Source organism: Cornus florida, unplaced genomic scaffold (assembly GCF_030987335.1).
Source record: "Cornus florida cultivar Cherokee Brave unplaced genomic scaffold, ASM3098733v1 CherokeeBrave_3.0.0_Hap2_Chr03, whole genome shotgun sequence".
Classification (NCBI taxonomy): Eukaryota; Viridiplantae; Streptophyta; class Magnoliopsida; order Cornales; family Cornaceae; genus Cornus; species Cornus florida.
In genome coordinates this window covers 10858512-10879679 of record NW_026775573.1, presented here as the reverse complement: position 1 = coordinate 10879679, position 21168 = coordinate 10858512, and the positions used below count along the sequence as shown (strand labels likewise).

At 38.5% G+C, this 21168-nt stretch overlaps 2 protein-coding genes across 2 annotated transcripts in view; both read left to right on the top strand.

Moving 5' to 3' along the window:
- The first annotated feature begins 129 nt into the window (after positions 1–129).
- Positions 130–3980, top strand: LOC132299451 (protein MAINTENANCE OF PSII UNDER HIGH LIGHT 1). The gene is made up of 3 exons (XM_059796063.1): positions 130–529; positions 2288–2422; positions 3477–3980. The coding sequence occupies exons 1-3, from the start codon at positions 362–364 to the stop codon at positions 3807–3809; spliced, it is 636 nt and encodes a 211-aa protein (XP_059652046.1). The 5' UTR covers positions 130–361; the 3' UTR covers positions 3810–3980.
- Positions 3981–6295: 2315 nt separating this feature from the next.
- Positions 6296–21168, top strand: part of LOC132299450 (DNA-directed RNA polymerase III subunit 2) — an 82967-nt gene continuing 68094 nt past the window's right edge. Inside the window, exons 1-7 of the mRNA XM_059796062.1 lie at positions 6296–6507; positions 6673–6754; positions 7050–7171; positions 7546–7638; positions 19723–19795; positions 19874–19964; positions 20062–20114. Of these exons, the coding sequence (XP_059652045.1) occupies positions 6461–6507; positions 6673–6754; positions 7050–7171; positions 7546–7638; positions 19723–19795; positions 19874–19964; positions 20062–20114 (561 nt within the window). The 5' untranslated portion in view covers positions 6296–6460. The remainder of the gene's footprint in view (positions 6508–6672; positions 6755–7049; positions 7172–7545; positions 7639–19722; positions 19796–19873; positions 19965–20061; positions 20115–21168) is intronic.

The following is a 21168-nucleotide window of genomic DNA, read 5'->3' as shown; positions in this document are numbered from 1 at the left end:
TATATATATATATATAATTGGATCATTATTTTTTTCACGTCCCCATGGTTCGTGAGCCTAGCCAAAACCTTTGAAGCGTGCTGGACTCAACATCGTTCATTCAAAATCAACCACAAAATACCCATCCCATCCTGAGGTGACTAGTGACTACTACTCCTAAAAATCTCTCTCCCTCCCCGAACCCGAGCCGCCTGTTTCTCTCTCTACCGCCAACCCACAAGAAAAGAAAAGAAAAGAAAAGAAAAGAAAAAAAAAAAAAAAACAGACCTCACTAGTCCTCCTTACCAATACAATACTCACTCACTGTATTGCTATCATCTCTTGTATTGAATTGTGGTCTTTGGATTGCTTCTATACAAAAATGACTTGTGCGTCACAAGCTATGATATCAGCAAACACCTGCAATTTGTTCTTCAAACAATATCACAAGGACTCGAAGAAGAAGCAACAACATCTCAATCTCTTCACAGTCCGAGCTTCCTCCGATGAATCTGACTGCAATGTCGAGGAATGCGCCCCCGACAAGGAGGTATCTTGTTTTTCTTTTTACTGTTGTTTGGTTCCCGAGAAAAAAAAAAGCTAGGAAATTTCTGGGTTCTGATGAATTTTTCGTATGGATCTTTATTTACACGAATTTGGGTACTGGTTTGTTCTATAAGATGACAATGGGATTGAATTTGTTTGAAGTACTTTATTTTCCGGTGTTTCTGATTAGGAAGGAGATTATGTTACAATTGTGGAAATGGTAGATTCAGATAATATCTGGTTTCTGATTAATTTTTTATAGGAATGTTTATTTACATGAATTTGGGTACTAGTTTTTACTATAAGATTAAATTCTTTATTTTTTAGTGTTTCTGATTAGGAAGGAGATTATTTTACAATTGTGAATTTGATGAATTTAGGTCGTTATTCTTAATTTTTTTTGTTCCACTGAATTAATGGAAAAATCATTTAATTGAGAAACTTCAAGTTGTAAAAAGAATACTCTGTATTTTTCAAGAGAAAGATATAAGAATGGAATAGCAAGTAAAAGTAAAAAAAAAAAATTAAAAAATAAAAAGGATATATTCTTATTTTAAGCAATCTCATGATAAATTGGGACTTTTCTTATGTTACCTTTGGGAGCACCGAATCGGTGCCTTGGATTGAACTAAATTTCCTTCAATTGCAGTTCTAATTCCAAGGCGCCGATTACGTGCTCTCAAACATGGCTTTAAAGGTTTTTCAATTGTTCACTATACTTGGGCTATTCACAGTAATTTCTATATGGGATAAAGGCAAGATGATTTATGAAAGTTTGTCCAACGATGATCAGGGAGATGCCTATGATCACTGTTATAGAATGTTGGCATTGCGCTTGGATAGGTTAGAACATTTTAGTCTGTAATAAACTATTGACTATGTTTAGTGGCAGCTTTTAAGTTTTAACCAAAGCTCAATTTGGTCCTTTTTAATTGCATTTGTACGTGGGGGTGAATAATTTATCAGATGAGGTTTTTATGGAGAATATTTATGAGAAGTGTCAAGCACTAATTGTATCTAAACACCCTATACCAGACAGGTTTATCAAAAAAATGAAACAAACCCGACAATTATTCATCTAAATAGCATCATGAGCTGACAAGGCATGATGAATTGAGTAGATTTTAGCGTTCAAATTCATGCCCATTCTTGTTCAGTGAGGAAGATGCCTTTTCATTTCTTTTCCTATACTCTGAATACTTCTAAAGAACAAAGTCATCCTCATCTTAATATCTTATTCCTTAATTTTTATATATTACTCCATATATATACCCGAGTTAAGTGGTGGTTTGTCTTTTTATGTACACCGCATCTGATATCTATATATTTGTTTTTTTTTTTTCTCGTTGTTTCTGGTTATATGGGCAAGTTCAAAAATTTCATCTCTCTTGGTAGAAAAAGAGAATTAAGTGCTCAAGTGCATGTAATACACCAGTCTTACAACAAGAACTTTAATTATCATTCAGGCCAACACTTCATAGATTCTTCCAAGTTAACAACTCTAGTTCGATGAATCTTAAGAGTGATATATGTCATCTAATTATTGGTTACCACTTAAATATATTATCTTTCAATCATTTACTGTTTGGATAAAAATCTTGAAAATTTTATTTTCTTCCCCCTCCCTTTAAGCTATTCATAATCTGGACACAATTCTAAGCAATTGGTCCTTAAGTTGATGTATGAAGCCACCTAGAGAAACATAAATTTAGCTATATTCTATTTGAAGAAACTCTTAACATAGTGTTAATAGTAAAAACAGGTTGGGAAAGTTAGCATGGAATGGGTAGCTGTGGAGAAGACTAAAGTGGTTGGGACATTCCCACCTCGTAAACGGGGTTGGACGGGCTATGTTGAGAAGGACACTGCTGGACAGACAAACATATATTCAGTTGAGGTGAGTATTTGTAAGGTTTCTGATATTAAATAATTCTTTTAAGAACATCAAGTTTTCTGAAATTTGAGTTGCTAACCAAAAGAGTACGGGAGAATTGCACACTTACATGTCTCAATTCTAAATTTTTTTGCTTGCAAATTTACTATATATTGCAGCCATCGAGGCATGACTCATGATATGTTTATCAAAGCACTCAACAAAGATACAAATATTATTATCATACAGCTGTCATTTTTAATTAATAAAAAATCCAGAGATGTGTTTTGGTATGATCTTCTATTTAATTTGCATGAAAACCGGGAACATTTGAAAGTGATTATCTGCTAGTAACGACAAGGATGATGTAACTTCAACAGTGATGTGTTAAGTACTTTTTACTGTGAAGAAAATTGTGTCTATACTTCCATAAAAAGTTTATTTGTTCACACATGAAGTCCTCCCATATCCCAGTTTTTTTCTCTCCTTTAATATATCCTAGTTAATAATCTAAAAGTTATTTAACATATGGTTCGGACTTTACTCACTGTTACCTGATTTATTTTATCTGTCTTGTTTAAATAGTTTACACAAGTTAGTCGTGCTTCATTCTCAAGTCCTTATGAATCACTATCGGTTTTGGAGGTAAACCAATTATTAAACTTAGTCGTCCATGTTAAGTTGCCGTTGCGATGAAAGCGTACTTATTTGAGAAAGTTATGGTTTGGAGAATCTTTTTTTAGTCTCTCGATACTTTTTTCACTTTCTTTCTGTAACATATCAAATTAGGTGCTCTGTGCTCAGCACTTGGGTTCCTTATTCTGCAACACTCTTTTTGTTCATAATATCCAACACTCTTTTTGTTCTATGCAAAATTGAAATAGATCATGTGATTGCACTCTTTAAGTTGGTTAGGTCCGTCATTAAGGCCTTAAGGGTATTCTTGGCTCCTTATAGGTGCATCGTCAATAGTCCACAAACTTTTGTTATATGTATGGCTCTTGGAAATTCTTTTTTGAATTAATTAGTAAATGTTTTGAACTATATGTTTCAATATCTAATCTGTTATACTTTGCAGCCTGCAGTTTACGTTGCCGAAAGTGCAATTAGCTCAGGCACTGCAGGGTCTTCTTCTGATGGATCCGAGAACACGGTAGCAGTAGCTACAGGTCTTGCACTGATATTTGTCGCTGCAGCATCATCAATAATCCTTCTAGTTGGGAAGAACCCACCCGAAGTGCAGACAGTGGAATACTCGGGGCCATCCCTTAGTTACTATATCAATAAGTTCAAGCCATCAGAAATCATCGAAGCCTCGGTGCCAGGAAGCTCTGCTCCGGAAGCTCCCCAGGTTGAGGTTGAATCTGCATACCAGCCGGACGCTTCAACTTCAAGCTCTATTATCTCTTAGGCAATTGAAATAGGATGTCTTTCTCAAATAGTTAAAACTCATCAGAGATTTTTCCTTAATACAAAAAATTGTATACTATTGTAATAAGTTAATTGCAGCTTTGAATAGATATTTTGCATGGATTATAAGGTCATGCTATATTGGAAAAATGTAGTTCCTTTTTTCTTTTTCTTTTTCTTTTTCTTTATATTAATTGTTCTTTTATTGATGCTTCTAAGTAACTCTCAGTTGATGACAAATTGGGTCGAACCCAAAATTGTTCCAAATTAAGGTTGGGTTGGGTTGGGCTGGGCTGGGCTAATTTCGCAAACAGATCGGAACATCCTGGACCCAGTCTTATGACTCTTATATAACCTTTTGGCCAAATTGCATAAAAAGCCCCCTTTACTTTTAATTTTTAACAAGAAATCCCCTTAAAGAAAAAAGTTGACAAAAACTCCCCTAAGTATCTAATTTATTGCAAAGTGATGTTATAGTAACGCAAATGCCCTTCAAATAAAATTTTAAATATTTTATTTTTAACTTTTTTCCTTTTAATTTTTTGTTCAGCTTCGCCGGTGTTCTCTTTGTTTCTCGAGAGCAAAGACGACAACTCTCAATGTGTCTCGCCGATGCCCTTGTGTTCTGAATAGATCTGTCGGTGCTGATTTGTATACTTTCTAATTGTTCGGTGATGCTATTCAAAGTCCTCCTTGGACCGTTTTGAAGATTAAAGTTTATAAAGTTGCCTATTGCTATCACTTGATACAAAAATCTTCATTTTCCAACTTCATATTTGCATATAAATATATATATATAGAGAGAGAGAGTTAAGTAAAGAAAAAAAAAATCCCTCTACTATTAATATAATGCAAAACGGTCTATGTGGGGTAAAAATCTCTCATATACTTTCAATTCGGTGCAAATAGATCCATGTGTGGTATAAAAATGACGATAATACCTTCACTTCAATTAAATAAATTAATAACTATAAATACCTTCAATGTAAATGACCCTTTTATCCACCTAACAAAAAAAGAAAAAAAAGCAGGACGATAATTCTTCCTAATGCAAATATCCTACTACTGTATATATCTCTATACATTAGTATATATTTCATATATAGAGTCGAAAATGACCCTATTTCTTCTTCTCAGGAAACCACTTCTTGAAGGCGGTGGACGAAGTTGGATTGAAGGACACTGCTTCCCTTTCACAAAAGCTTATTTCTTCTCCTCTCACAATGGCATCTTATGGAGATGGTAATTGCTCCTTTTCATGAGAAAACACTCCTGCTTATGATTTCATCAGCATTTCATATTGATTTGCTTTCCTTGTCTTCTCTACCATGTCTGGCAGTTACTTCTGTCCCAACCTATGATTCAGTCAGCAGCAAGCTCCCATTGAAATGAAAATGAATTGCGGGCGGACACCTTGCTCCTTGTCATCAATTTTGTGGCAAAAGCAAGTTTAACACCCAATAGGTATAGAAGAACAAGGAATTTTGATGCTCTCCAGATTAACAATAATATGTTGGATCCCTTTTATTTTTATTTATTTATTTTTATCGTTTTTTTAAGGCCTACTTTTTGTTACTTTCCATTATCATTGAATATTTTCTGTCTATTCTCTTGTTTCATTTTGCCATATCTACACCGAATTCATGTTTCAGTTCTGTTTTTGGGCAAATGCAAATCTTTACACCCCAATAGCAATGGAAATGTAAGAAGGAATTTAGATGCTCTCTACAGTGGAAAAGCACCTGTTTTGAATTTTTGATTCTCAATATATTTTTGCAGTACTTGTAATAAATATGCAAAAAAATATGTCTGATTTTTATTTTTTATTTTTTGTCCTTTCAAGAAACTTAAGCTTGGTCTCAATATTACAAGTACTGGGAATGCACAATATATTTTTGCAGTACTCAATATATTTTTTAATGCACATATGGGTGAGGGGAAAATGGAAATTAAAAGGGTAAAATAGGGTTTTTATTTTTATTTTTTTGTTAAAAAGTTGTCAGAGGGCTTATTTGCACATTTTTTTTACTTTTATGAATTAATATGCACATTTTCAAAAAGTAGGGACTAGTTCTGCACAAAAAACCCTATATAAGAGGTTTTTTTTTTTTTTTTTGCACTCAACCGTGTATATATATATATATAATATTATGATTGTTTTTTAATGTTCATCTATTTGTAAGCATTCTTCCGAATTTTGACAATTAGTGTTAATGGCTATTGAATCCGAGTATGAAGTTGCTCTTGTTAGCCTGGGTTTAAAAAACAATGTGGAAAACACCACTGTGTTGTGCTTATTTTGAACTCAATGGGAAAGGGATATGCTATTAAAGCTGAAGTGTTTGCTCTTCTGGAAGGAGAACTGGTCGATTTGAAACAGAAGCAGATGGGAGAGAGAGAGAGGGGCATTTTAGTATATTCGCTGTTCCGGAATAGCTATTTTTGTTTTTCACAATAGCGTTGGTATTAAATAACCTATTTTTGGTTCTCGCACATGTTATTGTTTTGGCAGGTTTTTGGCACTTCACTCCACATACATATAAAGTTGTTGTATGACACCGACTGAAATACTAAACCCTTACAGTAGCAGACTTGCTGATTTTCTTCCCCGTATAACAAAGAGAAAGCGGAGTGTGATTGATTGATCATATCATGGGAGTCAAGGAACACTCTTTTGCGCACGGCAATAATAGCAAAGAGTATGTTTTTCCATATACATTTATATATACACACACAGATTCTGAGTCATATATATATATATATCCATATATGCACACGTTTCTGCATATTGATTTTAAGTGTAGAAGAGTTTGTTTTACTTATTTAATTTTTTTTGTAATCTTTTTGTTGGCTTTGGAATTTAGGTTCGCTGTTGACAAGCAATTCCTGGCTGCTCCGGTGAAATCGGTTGTCGATAAGTTTCAACTTATTCCAGAGTTCTTGAAGGTAAATCTGTTTTTGAATACGTGATGCTTTTATAACGCAAAAGGGTCTGGTCAATTTGTACTGATTTTATGTTCAATTAGTTTGCCCCCATGACTTCATTTTGCACCACAACAATTATGAAGTACTGTATATATATATATATATATATATATACACACACACACACACACACACATAATTTTGAGAAGACTGCAATTATTTGTGTATTTAAACAAATTTCTCAAGATATTAGGGACAATGGTTTGATGAGCATATACCGAGAGATGATTATGTTTTGATCTTTTGGGACTTGTAGGTGAGAGGTTTGGTGAAGCAACATCTGGATTCGTACAATTACTTTGTCAGGACCGAAATAAAAAAGATTGTCCGCGCTAATGATCTCATGACATCTAAGGTTGACCCAAATATTTATCTCAGGTAAAATTTATTATCTATATAGGGCAATCATGGACGACTCATGAAATTTAAATGTATCTTTACACTGCATTTGTTTTTTTGTTTTTGTTTTTTGGGCATCATTTACGGTGGATTTAGCTTTACTTAACGAAGGAAATTGGAGTTATCACAACTAACAGTATTGGAATACTTATAGGACTACATTAAACGCTGGACATTTCAAATTTTTAACTATCATTTGTATTAGCTGCTGATAATTCCTTCACCTACCTTCTTTTGATGGATTTGCGATGAAAATCATAAACAAACCTCAGTGGAATAATTGTTTGTTTGAATATTTTAAATGCTCTGGCTTTTATTAAGATAACGGTTTTTTTTCCCTACTCCGGGTACAGGTACAAAGATGTTTCAATTGGTGAACCTTCAATGATAATTGATGGTGTGACTGAAAGGCTCAGTCCCCATAGATGCCGGCTTTCTGATATCACGTAAGCAATTGGGCTGTATGTTAATTTTATTTTTGGTAAAAATTCTACTGAACTCAAGCAAACAACCCCCCCTCCCCCCAGGCTTTATTTTTCCATTGTACTATGTTAATTCGTTCCTTTTGGGTTTGTTTTGCAGCTTTTCCTTCTTGCTGCTATGTCTTTGTTTTTGTTTTTTTAAATATAATTCAGCTTTCTTTTATATATATATATATATACACACACTTCTCCCCCAAGAAACCTCTAAAACCATATCATTTATTGAGGGATAGGGAAGGACACCACTTGTGAGATTGTGAGAGGAGGAGGGGGAGGGGGAGGGGGAGGTGCAGATGATTGAGAGAGGGGGAGAAGCAGATGGTTCAGAGAGGAGGATTAGTAGGGGGGTGAGCAAGGTAGAGGTACAGGGAGGGGGCCATGTAGTTGTGTTAGGGTATGTAGGGTTAGATATGTAGATATACTAGGTAAATATATATATATATATATATATATATATATATATATATATATATATATATATATATATATCTATTCGGGGCAGGTTGAATAAAATCCATCCCAAGCTCCAAATCTGTGATTGGGCTTTACTATCTTTTCATATACCTGTCCAAATTATAGAAAAGGTCCCATACATGAGCCAGGAGGGCCGGGACGGGTAAAATTGTTACCCCTAGATGGAAGGTCATGATGAACTTCTAGTGGTGGTTAACGATGTTGTTGGTATTGGTGAGATGGCATTCTGCTGTTACTTACGTGGTATCAGTGACATGGCTCTTTTGTCCATTGAGAACTCTTTCAGACGGGGGTATATTGGAGAAGGAATAGAGATGAAAGTAGATTATTTAAGGATATATTTATCTGTTGAAATAAAATTCTTAAACCTTTTGCCATTAATTGGAAATCTGGAAGTCTCTTTCACTTAAATTGTACACGATCACATTCACTTATTATTGGAAAATTACACAATTTTTTGGTTTAAGTTTTTAACTGTGTAGTTGGAAACTTCTTGGTATGAAGAGTGATGCATGTTTAGAACTGTAGGGCCTCCCATCCACTATGTTCATGGCTCAACTTAATATACCTTAAATGCTAAAAGTTTCTTGGTTAGTGTGGGCACCGAACCCCTTGTCCTATGTGTCATTTAGACACCCATCCTAGGCACTCTCCTGTGGGCATTGAACCCATTGTCACCATGTGTCATTTAGACACCCATCCTAGGCACTCTCCTGTCATCTCAACAACCCATATGGCACTAATGAACATATGTAAAATATATTTTGTTCCAATAAATGAAACATGATGCTAAGAGAAATAATCTAGAAATTAAAGGTCACCAGGGTCATATTTGGATTGAACTATTTATTCTGCTTTTGATTTCTATAGTTAATATATATATACATACATATATATATATATATATATATATATATATATATTTATAATTGATAAGATCTAAATAATTTTATAGATAATGATTGTTTTGGAATTTTAGATTCTCAGTGTTACGCCCCGAATTAAATACTATCTCATGATCTTCCTGACTTGTCGACTAAGTCCCAGCCATTTTCCCGTTTTGAAAATCAGGAAGTTGGCTGAGACTCTCTCTAATTTACCCACTCGCGCCGGATCCACACTTCATTAGGGCCGATGCTCAGAAGGGGCTCTTTTGCAACAAATAAAGTAGAAGTCCTTCTGCAGTTTGTCAGTAATATCCGCATAAACACGACCCTGCTTCTTTGGTCCTTGTCGTCCCCCGACTGCTGCTGACGAGATCCAAATTGTGTTGTCTGTGCTCCTCGAGTTTGCTGTTGAGGACGAAATGATGGATAAGCTCCTGGAGGTTGCTGCTGAGGACGGGTTGGTTGATATTGTTGCTGAGGCTTAGCTTGATAGGAACCAGAGCTTGAGCTGGTGCTTGGTGAGGCTTAGCTTGATAAAAAACCATAGCCTGGGTTGGCACTTACTGAACCGGCCTTTGTTGTATAGGCATCTGGGGCAGTTTCTCTTGATGTGCCCTAGTTGTCCACAGAGGAAACACGTGCGGCTGTTTTGTTCACCAGAGGAGTGATGTTGAATTGCGTTGCTGATTTGTGGTCCAGTATGTTGGTTTTTGTAACTGCCTCGACCTTGTTGCATTCTCCTCTTATTCTGGTTCTGAGATTCCTAAATCTTCATGCCATGTTGAAAATTCTCCTCTGCTATTAATGCTCTATCCACCACGTCAAAATCCTTTTGTAACTTTAGCACTGAAATTTTGTTCCAATGAAAATCTAGACCTTGCTCATATTGCTTAACGTTATAGGCCTCATCTGCGATAAAGTGTCGAGCGAAACGTTATAATTCCTCAAACCTGGCCTCATACTGGGTCATTGTCTTCCAAATCTGTGTAAGATCAATAAATTCCCTAACCTTAGCGTAGCGTACTACTGCTGGAAAGTACTAAAAGAAAATCCTCTTTGAAAACCTTCGACCTTTGGTACTATAGAGTTGGTTGCTATGGGTTGAGGTTGCGGGATAACCACCGGCGTGTTATTGTGTATGGATTGCTGCTACATCTTTGGTGCCAGAAGTTGTTTGTTGCCATTGGAGATGCGTGTGGAGGATTCCGGGATGTGGAGGCATTTGAGATGAGCGATACGGAAAGAATTGTGATCACTGTGGCTGATGGCGGTGTGATCCCGAAGAGCTTTGTCGTGGAGGATGGACGGTGGGCTTTCAGAATTTCGTTATCTGAAGAAATCGCTCCGTTCTTGGTCCCGCTGACTAAAACCAGTTCCGTAAAGGGTGCCGTGCTTCCACCGGCGGCGTCGGCTGGAGTTTCCCATCCGTCGCATAGGTCTGGTTGTGCGAATGGATTCTCGCCGGTGATCCAAAAGGCAGCGGTACAGGCCAGCCGGTCTCAAGATCAGGGACGGGTGAGTCGTCACGCGCCTAAGGCGAGTGGAAGAGGAAAGAATGCTGTCGGGACACGTGGTTGGAGGAGGAATGAGGTCCGTTGTGAGTGGAAGATAGCTCCTCCACCACGTGTCGTGGCACGTGAGCCTCGAGATTTTTTGAAAGTTGATTATGTTGGGCTAGACGAGATTGGGCCTTTTCAGCGTAGGGATCGTATGGTGGGCTCGAACGTGGTTGGGCAGGCTACACATGAGAGGGGTGGGTCTGGGCCTGGGTCATCATTTGGGATGGGGCAATACCCCAAACCAGTCAAGAGGGATGGACGCCTTAAGTTCTCTGGGCTTATTTCTACTGGGCCTGTTCAGAACAAGTTAAGAAAGGCTAAAGATAGGGTGGTTCGATAGGGCCCAAAACATTGCCTATCAATTTCTTTGCATGGTGGGCAGCCCAAATCATTTTCAGAAGAGGTTCAAAGCTCGGTGGTTAAGGATCACCATTCGGACACGTCACAGAGAAAGTCAGAGGTGCGTGTTTGGTCGAAGAAGGAAAAGATGAATTGGGCAAAGATGAGTTTGAGCAAGACGAAGGGGACCGGATCTTGTCCGAAGACTTTCCGACATGGAACGTGCTGTTAGAACCTGATCTCGGGCAATAGGTTCGAGCTTCTTCAGTCTAAATCCTTGGGGGATGATGAGAATGGTGTCTGCGCTCTTATGAAAGAAGACGGCTTTTCTTCGAAGAAATCCAGTAAGAAATGGTCCAGAAATGAAAAACAGAAATGGGTTGCCAACAAGGTTCCCCATTCGTGTCCAGGTATGTCCGATTCATCTCATGCTCAGAACTCTATGGCTGTTCCTCTCTCTACTCCTACTCCTTCTAGCATAATGTTAAGAAGCAAAAGGGGGAAGGTTTTCGGTGGGAGACAGTAAATGTTATCGCCTGTCATTGAGATGGGCTCGGTGGATGTGGTGAGCTCTACGTTTGGTTCTGACTCTGGATCTGTTGGGCCGTCAAAGAGGGATGGGACGGTTTGTTTGTCTGACGACAGGGAAGTTGACCATTTTTGTGGTGGGATTGCTGAAACATGTTCGGAGGCTTCCTTCTCCTCTAGGACTTCAGGGGAGGAGATGGGTAGGCCGGTTGAGCCCCTGTTGGGTGGTATGGATGGGCTGTGTTCTTCTTTGAAAGGTGGTCCAATGCATTGCGTAAAGGGTTCTGTGCCTGAGTTGGTGACTGTTTGTGTGGGCAAAGACATCAGAATCTCTCTCAGTGATGAATCTGCCAATCTTTTGGTGAAGGAGCTGCAAAAGCATAGAGCCTCCATTAAGACCAAACTGCTGATTGTAACCCGAATTTTTCCATTCAGGAAGGCATGTTAGATTATGGGGATGATTGGTTGTCACATGCTGAGGAGGAAATGGAGGCCATGGGAGGTGAGAATGATGGATGCAGGGTGGAACAGGGTAACTCTCTTGATATGATTTTGTGGGAAAAGGAAGGTCATGCTAGTTTGGGGGTGGTGGATCCCTTGGCTGTCGTTCATCCAGAGGATTTGGGCAGCATGGTCTATAGGCAGAGAGGTGAGGATACTGGTAAGGATTGGGTTATGGCTAATATTGGGGCTACTAGTGAGAAGCTGGGGGTCTCTTGCAAGGGGAATAGTGAACAAGCCTTGGCCATTCTTCAAGCTACTGTTGAGGGGAGAGAGGGGGAGATGATTCAGTTTTCTAGAAGGAGAAGCAGGAAGAAGAAGAAGAACCTTACTCCAGGAAGAGGGGAAAGGGAGTTAGGGAACTTGTGTTTTGATGTGAACTATGACGGAAAGTCTGCGGGGGAGAAGGAGAGGGGAAGTGGTAAGGGGGGAGGGAGAGGTAAGGGGGTGATGGGGGCGTCTGTTTCCTCATAAAGTTACGAATTCTATCCTGGAATGTCCGTAGTCTCAATGATCCGGGCAAGCGGAAGGTGGTGAAGATGGCAGTTAGAAAAAGGGGGGTGCATTTGGTGTGCCTCCAAGAAACAAAGATGGACTCTATGACGGAGAAAGTGGTTAGGAGTTTGTGGGGGAATCGATTTGTTGAGTGGGAGGCGCTGGATTCTGTTGGGGCTTCTGGTGGTATTCTTATTATGTAGGATAGGAGATGGATGGCTAAGATGGAGGTTTGCAGGGGGAGATTTTCTTTGTCTTGTGCTTTTGTTTTGGAGGAGGATGGGTTCTCTTGGGGTTTTTTTGGGGTGTATGGACCGGTTGATGATGGTGTGAGGGATGGGTTGTGGGAGGAGTTGAGTGGGGTGAAGGGGAGGTGGTCTCTTCCTTGGTGTGTGGCCGGTGATTTTAATGTGGTTAGGTCACCGGCAGAGAGATCTACAGGTGGTTTGTGGACTCAAGCTATGATGCATTTTTCTGATTTTATTGATGGTCATCGGCTTATTGATCTTCCTCTTGAGGGAGCTTCTTTTACTTGGTCCAGCGGGAGGGAATCGCCAACTTTTTCTCGGCTTGATAGATTTCTGATTTCCGGCGACTGGGAGGAGAAGTTCCCGGATGTTGTTCAAGCTGTGCTGGCTAGGGTTACGTCGGACCATATCCCCTTGGTTTTGGATTGTGGAGGTTTGAGATCTTGTTGCACTTCTTTTAGATTTGAGAACATGTGGCTTCGAGCGGATAATTTCCAGGTTTCTTTGCTTTCTTGGTGGGAGGAGAACCTGGTGGTGGGTACGTCCAGTTTTATTCTTGCAAGCAAGCTTCAACTCCTAAAGAATAAGCTCAAAAGGTAGAATAAGGAGGAGTTTGGGAATTTGGAGTGGAGGAAGAATAGGGCTTTGGCTGATATTGCCGAGATCGATAGAATGGAAGGGGAGGGTGTTCTTTCTGAGTCTCATCGCACTAGGAGAGCAGCTTGTCAGGCAGAATGTGTGGAAATTGCTCTATTGGAGGAAATCTTGTGGCGCCAGAAATCTCGGGCCTTATGGCTCAAAGAGGGGGATCGTAATACCAAGTTTTTTCATAAAACTGCTAATGCTCATAGGAGGGGCAACCATATTGGGCGACTGTGTGTGGATGGTACGGTCTTGTCTACAGAGGAGGAGGTGCGAAATGGTATTGTCTCTTTCTACCAAAGGCTTTATTCTGAGCCTCTTCGATGGAGGCCAAGGCTTGATGACCTTCATTTTGACTCTATTTCTGTTTTGGAAAGGGATGGGCTGGAGGTTCCTTTTTCGGAGGAGGAGGAGGTGTTGAAGGTTCTCAAGAGTTGTAATGGCGATAAGGCTCCAGGCCCCGATGGTTTTACTATGAGATTTTTGCTGGAAAGTTGGGAGGTGGTTAGGCTTGAGATCATGAGCGCTTTTCATGAGTTTCATTCCACGGGGAGATTTGAGAAATCACTGAACGCATCCTTTATTGCCTTTATTCCTAAAAAGGATGGTGCTTCTAATGTCAAGGACTTTAGACCAATTAGTCTGATTGGGTGTATCTATAAGATCATTGCGAAAGTCCTTGCGCTTAGGCTGAGGGAGGTGCTTGATGGAGTTGTTTCTGAGTCTTAGAATGCCTTTATTGGGGGTAGACAGATTCTGGACTCGGCTCTCATTGCCAGTGAATGCGTGGATTCTAGACTTTGTAGTGGTGTTCCTGGTGTTCTTTGTAAGCTGGATATCGAAAAAGCCTACGATCATGTTAGTTGGAATTTCTTGTTGTATCTGTTGGAAAGGATGGGTTTTGGTGCGAAATGGAGGAAATGGATTACTATATGTGTTTCCACTGTCAGATTTTCGATTTTGGTTAATGGGTCTCCTACGAGATTCTTTGGTAGTTCTCGAGGTCTGAGGCAGGGGGACCCTCTTTCCCCATTTTTGTTTATTATTGTTATAGAGGCCCTTAGTAGGCTGATGAGAAGGGCTGTGGATTTAGGGTTTATTAGGGGTTTCAAGCTCGGCCCTGAATCGGTTCAGCAGATGGAGATTTCTCACCTTCTTTTTGCGGATGATACTATTGTTTTCTGTGAGGCAGAGGTGTCCCAGTTGCAGTATTTGAGATGTGTTTTGGTTTGTTTTCAGGCTGTCTCTGGTCTGAAAGTCAATGTGGGTAAAAGTGTGCTTGTCCTTGTGGGGGAGGTGCAGGATGTGGATTCTCTGGCTGCTGCTTTAGGCTGTGGGACGCGACGCTTCCCTATTTCTTATTTGGGTCTACCGCTGGGGGACTCGGCAAGGAGGGTGGGAAGTTGGGACTCGGTGATTGAGCGGGTCGAGAGAAGATTGGTTGGTTGGAAAAAGCAATATCTCTCCAAGGGTGGAAAAGTCACGTTAGTGAAGAGTGTTTTGTCAAGCCTTCCAACATACTTTCTCTCGCTTTTTAGGATTCCAGCCTCTATTGTGGGAAGACTGGAGATGCTCCAACGGAATTTCCTTTGGGGGGGTCGTGAGGAGGAGTTTAAATATCATCTTGTCAAATGGGATCAGGTTTGCAAGCCTCTTCAGCTTGGTGGTCTCGGAATTAGAAGACTGGCCCCTTTTAATAATGCTCTTCTAGGCAAGTGGCTTTGGAGGTTCGGCAGTGAAAGACATAGATTATGGAGAAAGGTCATTTCTTGTCGTTTTGGGGAGGAGAGAGGGGGGTGGTCAGCTAGGCCTGTTAGGGTTGCTTATGGTGTGGGGGTGTGGAGGTCCATTGGGAAGGGGTGGGATGAATTCTCCAAACACATTAGATTCAGAGTTTGGGATGGAAGATTTGTCAGCTTTTGGGAGGATTCCTGGTGTGAAGATAGGCCTTTGGCTCTGTTGTTTCCAAGATTGTTTAGGATTGCTGTTGACAAACATGCTATGGTTGTTGACTGCTATCGTCTTGATAGCGGGACGTTGTTTTGGGATGTGCGATTCAGGCAACCTTTTCAAGATTGAGAGTTGGATGATGTCACTGGCTTGTTGGCCCTTTTGTATAGACAGGAATTGGATGGCACTGGTGTGGATTCCTTGTTTTGGGTGCCTTCTTCTAATGGGACGTTCCAGGTCCGGTCATTCTTTGTGCGCCTCTCTGGGTTTCATGGGTTGCCCTTCTCGTGGAAGACGGTGTGGCTCTCTAAGGCGCCCCTTAGGGTGGCCTTTTTTGTGTGGACTGCAGCTTGGAGTTAGATGACTTTGGACAATTTACGGAAGAGAAGACATATCATTGTTAATTGGTGTTGTCTTTGCAAGTGTTTTGGGGAGTCCGTGGATCACCTTCTGTTGCATTGTCTTGTTGCTTATGAATGTTGGAGTCTTTTGCTTGGTTTGTTTGGCATCCATTGGGTCATATTTCAGACTTCTCGAGGATTGCTAGATATCTGGAGGGGCCAATGGGTGGGGGCTCAGGCTAGAGACTTCTGGAGGGTGATCCCTCTTTGCGTTTGGTGGAGTCTTTGGAAAGAGCGGAACAGAAGATCTTTTGATGGGAAGGAGTCATCTATTGGAGAGCTGAAATTTTCTATTATTTGTACCCTTTTTTGTTGGGGTTGGGGGAGGGATTATTCTTCTTTAGAGGACATTGTGGACTTTTTGGGTTCTTTGAGTTCATAGATTCTTTTTGTGTATATCTCGGGACGCATTCCCCTTTTGAATGCTTTCTAATATATTTTACTTATCAAAAAAAAAAGAAAACCTTCCACGCCATGACTGCTTCTCCACGAGCCCCCTCTTAACCATCTCCCACCATCTATCTGCCCGACCCTCTAGTTGATAGCTAGTAACAAGAACTCTTAAGTCCTCTGTTATGCCTAGAGCATCTAATCTCTTTTTAATTTGCCAAAGTCATTCTTCGGCCACCATGGTGTTACGTTCCCCCTTAAATACTGGCAGCTTCATTTTTCGGAATTTTCTTTGTGCTATCATAGTTTGAGGGGGATGTGGAGCTGTGCGTGCAAGTTGCTGCATAGCTTCAGCCATATTACGCATTACTTGGAACATTCCATCGGGACCCTGAGGTGTAGAGTCCGAGCCTCCTTCCATTGGATTCTAATAATTTAAAAATACATTTTATTCTATGAAAAATAAGAATAAAATGGAATTTTCTTGAGCTAATATTAAAATAGTAATTCTCACGTGAAAACGAGTCAAATGAGTATAATATTGATTATGCTTCGACTTGGTGGAATTTAATTGGTATTATTATTATTATTATTTTTATAGACTTTGTTACAGGTTTATCTTATGAAACAATTATAAAATATGTAGATATAGACCTATGTATGTGTATGCGGGTATACTAATGTGAGATAAATATGATTGGTCAATGATGGGTCTTGGTTTAATCAATGAGTTGTGTCAGTTACTTATAAGAGTTATGACCTAAATAAAGAAATGACCTTAAGGTTTCTTCAATTGACAAGTCTGTTCCTTTCCATAGACAAAGGTTAAACCTAAATAATTAGTTCAAAGGTTAAGGATAGACTTCTCAACTTTCCATTCCATGTCAGTTACATAAAGAAATATATAAAAGGAGACTCATGTGCATCACACACATTACTCGATTCATTATATACGTGTATTTATGCATATATAGTGAGAGAAAGGGATTAAGGGAGATGAAGTAGAAAGAGGGATATCAGATCAAAGAGGAACCAGTCAACAGAAAAGGGAAAAAAACAGAACTGTTACGTGTAGCAGGGAGGTTGTATAAAGGTAGAAGTCAAGAGAAGGAATTCACAAAAGGTAGGGAATTTACTTTCAGTTCATATATGCTAATAGATAGAATCAAAATTAAAATTCCAGGAGAAATAATCTTTAAGCTTTCTGTTTTGTGTGTTTTTATACTGGTACTGTTTCTTACTTGAACATTAAATTGATTAATGAAGCCGGGTGTGGAAGTGTGTGGTATGTGATCAGATGTCCCATTTTTATATATGATGTGCACTGTGATATGATGTCTCGTTATTATATATATAGATTTATTTATGTAGTTTTAAAGTACATAGAATATATTTATACAGTAGATATGTCTATATTACATTGTTGTTCATATTTACTTGTATAGGGCCTGGGTAAGATGGACCCAGATTGGGGCGGAAAAAAACTCTTTGCATGTGTAGACCTATTTTTCTTTCTACTTTTTTTATTGGTGGTGACTAGCGACCTTTTACCAAATCAGATTCCTGTTTTATACTTGTACCAAATCAATTTCTTATTATTTTTATTTTTTTACCAAATCAGATTCTTACTTTCCTTTGTAATTGGAATGAAATTGAATAAATTTATAGCTTTGCAATAATTTGTTTTTATTTATTTATTTATTTATTTATTTTTAAATACATATATGTTTATTTATTGCTTAGGTGAAAATTGAGTATGATCAGTGGTGTTCTGCTTGCTTATATATTTATTTAATTGCCTACGTGAAAAATTGAGTACATGAACAATGTCTGGAAGAGAAAATTATACAAGCATTTTGTGATTCTGATCCTGTGGAAATTTGTACAAGTGATGTATCTTGTGTATGGTTCACGAATGGAATTTGGTTGCGTGTGCTTGTACATGCATAGCCGGCTGAAAATAGGAAGGGGGTGAAAGCCCTTGGGTAGATTGTTTTGGAACTTAGTTGGGGTCAGCTGTCCGTCGAAGAATGACCGGGAATCCACTTTTGTGTGCGTTATACATGTCAATGATTATTCTCTTAACCTTGTGGGATGAGATTTGACATTATTGCTCGGATTTGGATTGTGTTCGGAGGTTTTTTGTGTTATTGCTTAAATTCAATTATATTTATGCCTAGTTCCTTATGTATGTATATAAGTATGATTAAAAAGGCTTAATGTTATATCTTATTGTATATATAGATTTAAAGCATTTTTGGGCTGTCGGCAGAAGTGGGTAGTGAAGAATTCCCGGAATTCTTTGATGCATAATGAAATATTAGAGATACTTAGTTTTTTACTTTATATTGTAATTGACCAGAAAAGCCTTCATGTTTATGCTTAATGTCTCATTCAGTTGCTATGTTATTTTAAGAGTTGGATTATTCGTTCTACGGCGACACTGAAACTTGTTATTATTCGTTCTCTCTTTAGTTATGTGGAGAGGAGTTCTTGTTCCTCTTCTGATGATTTAATTTCCTTTTTGGATTCTGTGGGGCCTTAGACCCCCGTTCCTCTAATGTCTAAGGGGCGCGTTCCCCTTTTGAACGCCTTTTTTAATTCATTATTACTTATAAAAAAAAAAAGAGTTGGATTATCGATATGGGTTTTCTTTTAATGTTATAAGGTTTCTATTTTTTTTCCTAAAAATTGTAAGGTTTCTAATTTGTTAAATGAAATTTTATTTTATTTTATTTTCTTTTATCACGTCCTAAAAATTCGGGGTGTGACAGTCAGTTTGAAGCACCTTCATTTGAAATGAATCAGCCTAGTCATTATTGTGTTTTCGCAGCTGTTCTGCTCAATCAATTACAAAATAATAATTTTTATTCTAGATGATAAATCTGATTAGTTTTGAATTAAAAGTTGATTTAGTCACATTTGATTTAGTTGGCTGAAATGATCCAGACAAACACACTATAGGCATGGCTGCAATTATCTATACTTTATACACAGAATCCCTGTTTTGTGAACCTTTTTCCAATATAAATATGAATTAGAGAAGGTGTAACTTGGGTATGAGAAAATTATTGCAGTTTTGAGATACATTCTTAAGTTTGTGAAAATTCTAGCGGATACAGTGTTTCTTCAGTTCTACTGTACTTTCGAATTGTTGACTGGTCCGCCGCCTCTATTGGGTCCTTGGTTTCAAATTCATGAGTGTACTGGTAGAGCTGTCTGCATTCAAGTGCACTTCCCATTTTTTGAATTCCGTGTAAGCCTGCACTATATAAGGTTCAGGAGGATTTTATTATCGGTTGGTAGATTCCTGACTGATTGCAACTGGAACTACTGAGTAGGATTTGGTGTTCTTCTTGAGATTGTTCGAGTATTGTTGATTTGGCAATTTTATTTATTTATTTATTTATAAGTAAGATTTATTAAAAAACGCTCAAGAGGGGAGCGCTCCCAAAGGAAATATCATTTTTTTTTTTTTGGATATTATAGAATGCGTTTATATATTATTCAAGAGTCAAGGATCATTCAAACAGGGTTCGTTGTCGATTTTGCTACAGTTTTGACTTAAGATTACCATCATTTTACATGGCTGACATCTCTTTTCATTTTTCCCATGATATGCCACTGATTTTAGGTATGCTGCTCCAATATACGTCAACATAGAGTACATTAGGGAAAGTCATGGTCAAAAACAACTAACAACGAAGGTATTTTCCAAATTTCAGCTATATATACTCGGTGGAAGACATGCCTATGACTATTTGACGTTACGTTTGTGTCTGCAGAGCAATGTTATTATTGGTAGAATGCCTGTCATGTTAAGGAGTTGCTGTTGTGCATTATACAAAAAAGATGAAGCTGAACTTGCAAGGCTTGGTTTGTGTTTCTGAAACTCTAAAATACTCTGTTGCAACTTCTTTCTAGTCTAACAGCAACCATTGTGTTCTTGTTGTTCCTTTGTTCTTGGCTTTAGGTGAGTGCCCCCTTGATCCAGGAGGATATTTTATTATCAAAGGAACTGAGAAGGTAATTCTACTCATCATGTTGTTGTTATGTTGAGCGTGCGTCGTGTGTTTTCTTTTCCTTTTTTAACAATGTGGAGACTATCTTTATACCTTCACAGGTATATTTAGTTTTCAACTTTTCTTATCCTTTATGCTTGTTAGTAGTTACTATCAGTTTCGAGGATTGAGGAGCGATTAGCCTAGTTTGGAATTTTTTTTTTGGTGCATGGAAGGAGTAAATGATTGTTTTGGGAAGGGGAAAGGATTCCAAATGGATGGTTAGTATCATCCTGTAAAACCAATTATGATTTACTTAAGATTAACTTTGTTGGTTTACTTGTGATGCCATTGGTAAGATTTTAATCAATCTCTCAAGCTAATTATAATTCATTTGATCTTTTTAGTGGTCGGCACATGTTGCTGCCCTTTATATGATGCTAGTATAGTAAGTTCTGAAATAGTGACTAATAAGGTAAATCATCTTGATTATTTTCTTATAGTTCTTTAATGATCATATGACTTCTCTTGTAATATCCATATTGCCTTGTGTTTTTATTGTACTTTTTTCTTCGGTGATAGAATGAACTCTATTAGAAATAGTTAGTGTGTAAAATATTGAGAATTAGGATTTGATACGAAGAGGAAAATTAGGATTAGATGAGAAGAGGAAGAGAAGATGTTCAGAGAAAGGGTTTAGGGCACGCTCAATAAATCTGCCCTTTCACCCAGTCATATATTTATATTAAATGCAAGACAAATACAATAGTACCCTTAGGTTAATATAACCAAAGGAGGTAATAACTGACTCTGAGAAAAATAATAACTCTAATGCTCTGCCTCAAGCTGGGCCATATAAATCAAACATGCCTAGCTTGGAAGACAAACGTTGAAAGGAGGTACAAGCTAATGGCTTTGTGAGAATATCACCTAGTTGATCATCAGAGCGAACATAAGGAGTGAGTATGATTGCTAGCAATAAAGATAGCGGCATGATTGTCACAATGCTGCATAGGAGTAGGAACATCGACACCGAGATCTTGAAGAAGAGAATGGACCCACAACATTTCCGAGGCAGT